This window comes from Nematolebias whitei, chromosome 16, assembly GCF_014905685.2.
Source record: "Nematolebias whitei isolate Nwh7 chromosome 16, NemWhi1, whole genome shotgun sequence".
Taxonomy (NCBI): domain Eukaryota; kingdom Metazoa; phylum Chordata; class Actinopteri; order Cyprinodontiformes; family Rivulidae; genus Nematolebias; species Nematolebias whitei.
In genome coordinates this window covers 24,182,311-24,192,959 of record NC_056513.1, presented here as the reverse complement: position 1 = coordinate 24,192,959, position 10,649 = coordinate 24,182,311, and the positions used below count along the sequence as shown (strand labels likewise).

The 10,649-nt window shown below is 42.5% G+C and overlaps 1 protein-coding gene across 1 annotated transcript; it reads right to left on the bottom strand.

Annotated features, from left to right (window-relative positions):
- Positions 1–1,518: 1,518 nt before the first annotated feature.
- Positions 1,519–10,381, bottom strand: LOC119422971 (beta-1,3-N-acetylglucosaminyltransferase lunatic fringe-like). The gene is made up of 8 exons (XM_037690382.1): positions 10,040–10,381; positions 4,963–5,011; positions 4,565–4,667; positions 4,342–4,495; positions 4,134–4,219; positions 3,895–4,054; positions 3,714–3,799; positions 1,519–1,759 (listed from the first exon to the last, which is right to left on the bottom strand). The coding sequence occupies exons 1-8, from the start codon at positions 10,379–10,381 to the stop codon at positions 1,699–1,701; spliced, it is 1,041 nt and encodes a 346-aa protein (XP_037546310.1). The 3' UTR covers positions 1,519–1,698.
- Positions 10,382–10,649: the final 268 nt, after the last annotated feature.

Below are 10,649 nucleotides of genomic sequence, written 5' to 3'. Positions count from 1 at the left end.
TTGAGAATTGAGTTTCTTTGCAAAGTGGTAATGATGGTTTCTTAAAATTTCAGGGGTGCTGAGTTAAAATGTTGGGGTGCTTGAGAACCTCCAAAAAGCAGCTAAAATTGCCAGTTTCACTGTAGCTGCTTCTTTGGAGTTGACAGTTCACGTTGGTCTCACCCCTGCTTGGACCTTGAGCTACCTCATCAAACCAGTCCAAATTCTCTCAATTGACATTGTTCCAACAGCTATCTACAACTGGCAATACATTCATTATTTATAACTTTCCATGGATTATCAGTTTAAAAATGTGAACTTGAAGCTTTAAAAAAAAGAAGCATACAGTTCTGTAACTTAACTGTGTGTCAAATCAGCATCCAGGTTGTGCACTGTGTCCACAGGGACTAGTTAACGTTGCACAGTGATACCAGCTGTGCAGTGTGCGTGTTAACTTAAAGAGTTTGAGGCGCTGCGTGTTAAAATCAGATTATCCAGTCCTCTTGTGAAGACACTGGTTACTGAACACTACACAGATGGATTGCAGAATTTATATTTCAGCAGAAAATGTTGTTTTAACAAAATAAACGGTTACTCTGGTGCAGCTGGTTAGTTCATGTATGAACAAATTAACAATATAGAATAAAATTGCAGTTTCACGTTGTGTATTTACACTTATTGCCAGCAGGTGTCATTGTACATAAAGCAATCTAAAATTTAAATTTAAAAATTCCTGTCTGTCCTGCCTGGATTCACATCTAGAGGTTATAACAGACAGAAACTTGCACCTTAAAGGATGAAGCGTGTAGAAGTAAGAAATCCACACAATGAATCGAACAGAAACAAGAAGGGAGGTCAAAAGGACGAACCGAAATAAAAAGTACACAGAAAGCAATTGATCAGAAAAGAGAGATAAAAAGATTTATAAGTCTTTATTAGACGAAATGTTTACATACAATCCAGATACTGGAGAGCGCTCACAGCACAATGAAGGCAAAACCATCATCCACTGCAGAGACAGAATCCAACTCAACATGAGTCATTTTCAGAAAAACTTCAAGGGGGACTGCTGCGACATTTTAAGTGCAGTCTAACTGCAAAACATTTGGGAGCGCAGGCTTTGAAGAAGCTTTTAAATAGCATGGCATTTACAGAAATCTGCTTGTATCATAGAAACATACCAACACGATCAGGACTAAAATCATGCAGCCTGGTCGCTTCGCACCGAAACTGTTGTTGATGTCTGTTCTTTCAAATGAGGTGCAAATATTAGAAACAAAATGTAAAAAAAAATCAGATAAAGAATGAACCACAAGGAGATCAAACTTCTGAGTTAGTCTTTTCTAACTCGGTGAAGATGTATTTAAACTTTGCTCAGTGAAGCTAAAAGCTAGCGTGTGAACCATAAATCCTTCATTTCACTGTAACAGTCTCATGAAATGTGATCCTGACTGGTTAACTTCACTGCATATAGAAAAGGAGGCAGTGTAATAAAAGAAGGATTTTTCACAGCGAAGCAACACTCCATAGGGTCAGAGGTCAGGGTTTAAGCTAATACAAGTGTCTTCCTAAAAAGTCAGTCAGTGGGAATGTTGTTGGCCATAAGGAAAAACATTTCAGAACAGAGAGGTGCGGGACTTTGCAACTGTCTCCTTGGAGACATGTTCTCTCTTCCTCCCCTCCATCAGTTTATACCTCCTTTGTCTCTGGGTGTTGGAGTCACCAGAGGCCGGCGCACCAAGGGGTGTCTGGGTACAACAGACAATGGACAGACCTGAATCTTGGGACAAGAGGGAAACAAGCGTCACAATGCCTGGAAGCTACCAACTGCAGATTTCAAAATAAAGCCCTAAATACAACACAAAAGCACAATGAACAAAGACAGGAAACTCATAGTAATAAAACAAGTATGATAAATAAAAAAATAAAAAAATCTTTCATAAAGCAGAACTTCAAAACACGTTTTTTTTTCAACAAGATTAGTTTTTTTTTTTTAATTGAAACATCTAAATCTGTTGGTCTGAAGTGAACAACAAGTGTTTTAGGAGTGAATTTATTTATTTCTGCACCGCTCTCGCCACTAGGTGGCAGCATGTTTCTCTCATCAGCACCAGAGTCTGAAGCAAGAGTGACTGACGGAACAAAGAGGAGTCAGAAAGATAAAACTCTGTTTTTGTTCTTCTTTTGTCTGTAATGTGAGCTTACATGTGATGTGTTACGAACTATTTGCTGCAAAGTTGGTGTTAGACAGGTCCTGTGTCAGGTATTTTCTGGATTTTTTTTTTACATTCACATACTGTTCTATCAGTTATAGATTATAGTTTTTAATTTAATTAAAGATCTGACACTTCTTTTGTCTTTCGTTTCTCCACTTTTCTCTTTTTATTTAGGCAACGTTGATCACTTTGCTGATCACACACACTACAAGCTCAGAGGTGACAGGGCCTTTTCTGTTGCAGGTCCAAAACTGTAACGACCGCCCACGTGTCAGGCAGGCTCCCTCTCTCACTGCTTTTAAGTCTCGTTTAAAAACTCACTTTTATTCTCTGGATTTTGATACAGTGTGCGTTGATTTAAACTGCACTGCGCTTTTATTTTTTAGTCATTTAATTTCTTATCTTGACCTCTGTGGATTTGTGTATTTTATCCTGTATTTGCTTGTTTGTTTTGCTGTACAGTACTTTGGTTGGTCTTGTTGTTGTTTTAAATTGCTTTATAAATAAAATGTCAATAAACCACCATAAAGCCCAAAAAATATTCATCATAACCACCTTTAAAAGATTACATGAAAGCGTTTCCTTTAAATTAGGGGTGATTTAAAGTTTATTACACAATATGAACTATTTTCTCAGGGGTATATTGACTCAGATTTCTTTTTAGACGTTATAATTTTGTTGATATTTAATTTGAAATACAGTACTCGTTCTCTGCTTCCTGGTTCGACTTTTGCGGACTCGCTCTTTCGTGGTTTTTCAACAATTGTCAACTTTAATATTATTCACGTGATTGGGAAGGTATGAGAAAAAAATTAATGAAAAAGTATATATACACTTCAGACAGGCAACGCCATTTTGTAGTTTTCTTTCAATAAGCCTACACTGTAATGCCAGTTAAAAGAACTACACTACCCAGAAGCCAACAGTGCTTCTGGCCGCTGCGTTCTGCTGAAATGGAGGGAAAGTTTTGCAACTCAAAGTCAGAAGTAACGATCGATCTATGAAGCTCACAGAACTGGTAGGAAAGTCGCAAATAATCCTGAAGCTCAATTATTCACGTGCACATCCACCCGGACGGGGCGGTGGGTTCGTCGATGCAGGGTAGATCTGCAGAACTGGAACCAAGCTGCTGGTCTGCAGAGCTGGTGAGTACCCATATAAAATTTTGCAGTACTGTACAGTACATATACATATGTTAAAATTACATAGGTTTAACAGTTTAGAACATTGCAAGAGTGGGGGAAGGGTTTATAAAGCCTTAACATATTTATACATACTAAATATAGGGTTCCTACTTTATGGTTTTGCACCTATCGCAGTGGTGTGGAACATAACCCCCGCGATAATCGAGGGACTACTATAGTTAATTTATTTATTGAATAGATAAATAATTAGTAACAGAGTTGAAACAGTTGTTTCAAAAAATGTTTCAAGCCTTTAAATTGCGCTGTCTTTTAATTCATTAACACATTTTCCCCTTAAAGTACAAAGTAGAACCTCTACTGTTAGAGACTTTACCTGGTGGGGTCTTCTGTAACTGGGAACAGTCCTTTCACATTAACAGCATTCCTGTTGTTTTCTACCATGCCATAGCTCAGAGTGACCTGATGGATGAGCAGCAGAAACACAAACATGAAGGATCAGACAGGCGGACGGCTAACAGTGCCTGCGATCAGTCTGTCTGTATCATTGTGTGGACCTGGTTCTGTATGTCTGACACCAGTGCCAGGTTCTCCAGATGGGAGTGAAACATCGCTGAGCGGGTGAGGCTCACGCCAAGCAGCGCCTCCACAATGTAGCCAACTGTGCAGTCGTCAGGCAGGCGAATACGCTCAGCTGTGGCCATGAACGCACCACCACTAAACAGAGCGCAAGGAAGGAAAAAGATCATTTATGCAATATAAGTAAATACATAAATGCATCCAAGCACCAACTTACCTTGCCCAGGGCTTCATCTTTAGAGCAAGGCCTCGGCTCAGACAGAACCCCGCTCCTCCTGTGGCGAACCAGAAGCGCACCTGTTTCTTCACACAGACAACAAGGATTTATCCTTCAGGAGGCCAGTGTGGACAGAAAACTTCACTTTGAAAACGTGACTCAGGAAGTGCCACATAAATGTACTTTTAAACATTTTTTTTAAAGTTACCATTTCATTGGTGTTGAGCGTCTGCGTGGCCTCGATCGGCCGTTCCAGGCTGGGCCGGCCGATGTACACATCCTGCGTGTGGCTGTACTGAGACAGGAGCTTCAGGAGGGGGCCGACATTCAGGTAGTTATCGTCATCAACGTGGCAGAACCACCTGCGACGGACGACACTGTCCGTCAGTGTCTTTGTGTTTATGAGCTGCAGCGTGTGGTGCACCACTCACTTCTTTCCCGAGTTTAGAAAAGTGTCGTACTCCAGAGCCATTTTACAGGAGAGGGCCTGGCGGTGGTGGGCTGCTGAGCAGTTGGTGTTGATCACATGTGCACCTGATGATTAATTACATTAAGAGTTTGAGCTTACAGCACTAAAGTTATGTGTTTTTGTTTAAAAGGAAACTGTCTAGATTGTAAAATGTTCGTTCACGTTATAAAAGCACCCAATAAATACATTTTTGTTAAGGAGAATATTTAACAATCAAACGAGTAGGCAAAGGGAAGACCTGTTGATTACACTGAGGTGACTTCCTGCACTTGATGGAAACAGTAATGTCCCATCAGCAGTCGGCTGCAGATAAAACTCACCTTACTCAGCGAAAAACCTGTGTTTGTGTGTGTAGCTCACCCATCCTTTTCCTGAGCTTCTCATCCTCTCCATCAGTGAACACGTAGGTCTGTGAAAGGAAACACAAACACCAGTTGATATTATTTCAGCAACATTTAGTGGAAAGAAAATCCCACCATCATTCAGCCGCTCTAACTGTTGCAGCTAATGCTCGCAGAACAGTTTGTGATTTCAGGTGAGGCTCCTCCCAGCGTTTCTACAAACTGGTGGAAACCGGTATTGGTACTGATACTGATAGGGCAGCTGCTGCGGTCATTATTACCATCAAGCTGCTAACAAGACCTGCTAACGCTGCTAACAACACCACGCCGCTAACCGTACCATGGTGCCAATGGGACCATGGGCGGCTGTGGCTGAGCGGTTAGAGCAGTCGTCCTCCAATGCAAGAGTTGGGGGTTTGAATCCACCAGCAGTCACATGCCAAAGTGTCCCTGGGCAAGACACTGTCACTGCCTCCGATTTGTGTCCCATCGGTGTATGAATGTGATAAAGCACTGATTAATCTCTTTAGAATGTTGTGTTCAATTATCTTTGTATAGATCTAGTAGAGTGCTGTATGAATGGGTAAATGAGGCACGGATTGTGTTGTAAAGTGCTTTGAGTGTCTTGATCAGATAGAAAGGTGATATATAAGTACAGTCTATTTATTAAGATAACCTCAAACATCAGAACCACTCTGCCTTTAGGACCATGCTGCTGTAGATTCATTTCTTTTTCACTTTTGGTGCATTGTTTCTGTATTTTTGTTGCATGCTTTGAATAAATCCCAGTTTATGTTAGTTTTGGGGCTTCGAGCCCGACTCCGCTCGCATTAGCGTGCGAACTATAGCCCAACAGAACCTATGAGAATTGTGCTGCTGCTGTTCGATGTATTGTTTTGCACCATTAGTGGTGACTGGCATATATTTTAGTTCATATTGCAGATCCTTATTTACTGTTTCTTTTACACTTTATATTTTTGCAATTGTTGGATGTAACTGGGACCCTGTGTACACAATTTCGTCCCACCTCATGTACCACATGCAATGCGAATGACAATAAAGAAACTTGAATCCTTGACTCTTGGACACTGGCCAGAGACCAAAAGTCAAAGGTAACCCCCCCACACACACACACACACACACACACACACCCCGTCCATCAGCAGCTGGATGCAAACAAGCAGCAGAGAGTGTGTTTGTGTTGAGGGATGGGGCTGAGGGTCAGTGTGCATTCAGGAAGCAGAGTAGACCTCATTATTTTCCACAGGAAGTGAGCACACATACACACAGTGTGTGCACACACACAGCTGTCTGACAAATGTTATTTTGTCTTTGTATTCCACGACAATCGATTTAAAATGAAACAATGACGAGTTCAGGCTCCTCAGGTTCAATATGAGCTTATTTACAGCTCTAATAGAGGCAGTGTGTGCCAGATTTTCCTACAGGAACGTGGCCTTCTAATGATTTTGAAAGCATGACTATGTGCTTTCTTGTAGTTTAGTACTTCTTAGACAGATGGTTTGATTTTCTCTGACTGACATCATTGTAAACTGTTTATTGACATGCAACTAATAGATTACTAATAATGATACATAATGAATGCTGCAGTGCTGCTCAGAGTCTTTGTCTTTAATCTGCAACCAACAGGTATAAGAGAGGATCTAATATAAAGTAAAACGAGTAATGACTTGAAAAGTGACGTGTTTTTAATTTCAAAAGATGTGCAGTTTGAGTTTTGTTCTTCCAATGTCCTTTTAAATATAACTAAAGTAAAGCAAAGGTTAACAGTACGTCTTTGCAGTGGTTGTTTTATTTCACATGTTCCAAGCTTACAGGGACAAACTTACAATAATACTCTAAAGTAAAAAAAAAATCAATATCTTACCTGCAGTAGAAAGCTTTTTGAATGACCTCTTTGGACAAAGAGTTTCATTCTGAATGGATTGACACGCTAACAGCTAGTCTGAGCAGCCTAATGGATTTCTATCATAACTCTAGTGTCAAAACTTCTACATTAGTTTCATATTACATGATTGTTTACATACAGTTCTGTCCAGCTAGCTGTAGCACTTCCAGTACAACCTGAGGCACTTCCTGAGGAAATCACAAATATTTCTACCAGAATAATAGTGTACAGTGATCCCTCACCTATCGCGGGGGTTACGTTCTGGAGAAGTAGTGGCGTTATTTTAATTTTATTTTTTTACTATTTATGTATATCAGTGCATGTTAGACTGATTGGTAATTCTAAATTGTCCCTAGGTGTGAATGAGAGAGTGAATGGTTGTTTGTCTCGTTTGTCTCTATGTGGCCCTGTGATGGACTTGCGACCCGTCCAGGGTGTACCCCGCCCCTCGCACAGTGACTGCTGGACATGGGCACCAGCGACCCCCGTGACCCAAAATGGAATAAGCGGGTAAAGATAATGGATGGATGGATGTATATCAGTGTTTCCCCTAGATAATTTGCCATGGCGAGGCGCTCATCTCATCTGTGATTTTTGTCGTGGGGTGGGGGGAAGATGGAGAGACATCTGAGCTGCCGGGGGGGGGGGGTTGTCAGCGTTAGGGTTCCGCGTGAGGAAGAGGAAGCGTGAGCACTGCCTTTAGCTTTTTAGCTAGCGTGCCTGTATTGTGCACGGCTAGCTTAGTGCTACGTCAGTGCCGATGGGGGTTGGGGGGCGGGGTTTCGGTTTGACGTGTAGTTCAGTTCAGTAGGCGGGGCACCCTGCTTTTATAATGGTAGGGGAAACACTGTATGTATACGTAAGGCTTCACAAACCCTTCCCACTCTTATAAACACTTCATATGCTCTTAAACAATTTGGTGATCGCGATGAAGATGATGACGATGAGATGAATGCATAGTAGTGCACAGCATGTACAGTACACACACAATATAAAAAATGGGGTTTAAAAAACCCTGCAATATAGTGAAGCCGCGAAACATGAACCGCAATACAGTGAGGGACTAATAATTTTACAGGTCGGGGCTGTTGTGTGGTGGCAGCAACCCATTATTAGGCCTGTCACGATAATAAATTTTGCTGAGCGATTGTCTCAGAAATTATTGTGATCAACAATAATATGATTTCAATTTTCAAAATTTGTCAAATTTAAGTATAAATGTTGGTGAATTTGTTTTGTGTGTAATACCTTTTTTGACCACCGGATGGCAATAGCTTACCTTATCAGCTTAGCTGCTTTTAACAATCCAAAAACACGATTTTGTGTTGTTAAAATAGATTTTAAAGAGAAAAGAAAAAGGGAAGGGGTCAGTGAAGAGCATCTGAGTTGAGCTTTTTATCATCCAGTGTCTTCAGTAGAAAGAGAGAGACGAAGAAACGATAAAGCCGATAAATGAAAATGCAGTCGATAACTTTCATTTATCATGCGATTAATTGATTTATTGTTTAATGCGACAGGCCTACCCTTACCATGAGAATCAAAAGGCTATTTCTCCAAACTGAGATTCATTCAAAGAGCTATCTGCACCAGGTAAGATATTAATTGTTCATCTGGACTATCACTGTCATGGTCTCTCATACATATTAGTCTCTCTCTTCTTTTTGATCTGATCCTTTTAAACCCCTTCAAAAAGCTGCTGAGCCTGTGTGCCAGCGTATGACTGGCGGAGGATGAGGAAGAGGAGGAAGTGTGGGTTTGAAGAGGAGGTGGTGGTGGTGGTGGTGGGGGGTCTGTCAATATGAGTTGAGCTCCTACAACAGAGGAAACAGTGACGGTAACCACCGAGGCGGGAGAAAGTGACGTGTGCTCCTTCCTGCGATCAGGCACATGTTTCACTTCCCATGAGAAACGCTGCGAGTTCCCAGGGTGAAGGTGAGAGAGTGTGTGTTGCGTTTCCATTACTCAGCAGTCTGGAAAAGGTGTGTCTGGGAAACAGGTAAAGTGAGAGTAGTGTCACAGAACCAAAACCCAGCTGATCCCCCCCCCCCCCCCCCTCCCCGAATGGGTCACATTCACAGCTTTTCCTAAAACACACACTGGAGTTTTAAAACAGGAATCGAACCGCTGGCTGCGCCGTCCACAGTCACGTCTGCCTTTGGTTAGAGGAGCTTTGAAGCTGCTGGGAGCAGTCCACCGCCGGCCCACGTGTTTTACAGCAACAGATGCATCTTTGACTCATCGTGGTTCAGACCCAAACGCTGCAGCAGCATTTGATCTGAAATATTCCTGTACGCTTTCTCTCAATCAAGCTGACAGGGCAAATCTATTCATCCTTTGATCACAAACACCAACTGGAACAATGAAAAATGAATGAGGGTGGAGTTTTTAGGCAGTGACAAAACAAGACAAGACAAGAAAAGTCATTTTTAAAAATTATTTCTTTATCGTAAAGAGTAAAAACATTTGGGCTTTGACGTGACAGCTGAGCACATTTTGGCCTACAAACATGAAAAAGATGGATTTAAAGCAATTCAACTAAATTACTCAGGGGGCCACAGTTACTGAAAGCCAAGAGCTCAGGGGACGGACATCCAGCAGTTATTGTCATTAAGTTTTATGGCTTAAAATCTAGTTTTATTTAAAAATGAACCCACAGGTGGGCCGAATGGAGTTCATCCGTGGCCCTGATTTGGCTCCTGGGCCGCCAGTTGAATAACCCTATATATTAGACGTAAACTGATCTAAATATTAAAAACATTACTTTACATGAGGTCAATGCTGCAAACTGCAGTCCTTCTTCTGAAACTTGACCTTTAGATGTAACTTTAATGCCTCTGGTGTGCATCAAGTTGTGAGATGTTGTCTCGCTCTTCTTTTTTGATCTGATCCTTTTAAACCCCTTCAACAAGCTGGTGTGCATCTGTTTGAGCCTGTGTGCCAGGATTTTATACTAAAAGTGGCATGTGGACCTGACAGCCCTTTAAACATGTTAAAAACTGAACTTGTCCCTGCAGCTGTGGATCAAACGAGCCTCTCTAATGACTCTGCTTTGTGGTTTTCTCACATCCATCACGTGAAATCTCCAGTGTCGCTCCACATGTGCAAACTTCCTGTTCTTTCTTTATATTTCAGTGGGTTTTGTTCCAGAGAGGCGGTGTCACCAGTGCAGGTGTGCAGCCACACTCACCTGCTGCGCGCTCCTGGAGATCCAGGTGTCCAGCAGCAGCTGCAGCCTCGGCCTGTGGTACCTGCCGGTGCTTTTCACCGCGATGAACACGTCTGCCTGGGAGAGGTGCTCCACCCGTGGAGGGGGAGTGTTGCTCCGTGGGGGGCCGCTCACATGTCTCCTCTCCCGGGTGAGTCTCCTGATGTAAGCTGAGAAAACGCTGGAGCTCGCCCCGGCAGCAGGTGGAGTGTCAGTCGGGTGTCCGCCGGTGACCACCAGCATCCGGGTCACCAGAAGACAGGCGGCGGCGAGGAGTCCCGCTGTGAAGAGGCTGAGTCCCGCGGCGGGGCTGGGTTTCCACATTCTGTCGGTGTGGACACTTTTACAGCTTCGCTCATGGAAATAAACTAGAAAATGTAGTTTACATCATGCGGGGAGCTGCGCTGACCTCCGTGAGCTCCTCTCCACAACTGACCTCCTGCTGTTGAGGCGACATTCCCCTTAGCTCAACAAGTGGGCGGAGATATGGGCGGAACTAACAGTTTGTTTCGAAAGTGGGCGGAGATATGGGCGGAACTAACAGTTTGTTTTGAAAGTGGGCGGAGATATGGGCGGAACTAACAGTTTGTTT

What these genes read in the sequence shown, in the direction of transcription:
- LOC119422971 (XM_037690382.1), bottom strand. Translation starts at nt 10,381, where the DNA reads ATGTGGAAACCCAGCCCCGCCGCGGGACTCAGCCTCTTCACAGCGGGA. An exon ending in TTTCTAAACTCGGGAAAGAA is followed by an intron (nt 4,496 to 4,564) that starts GTGAGTGGTGCA and finishes CGTCCGTCGCAG; the next exon opens with GTGGTTCTGCCACGTTGATG. An exon ending in TGTCAGACATACAGAACCAG is followed by an intron (nt 3,800 to 3,894) that starts GTCCACACAATG and finishes CTCATCCATCAG; the next exon opens with GTCACTCTGAGCTATGGCAT.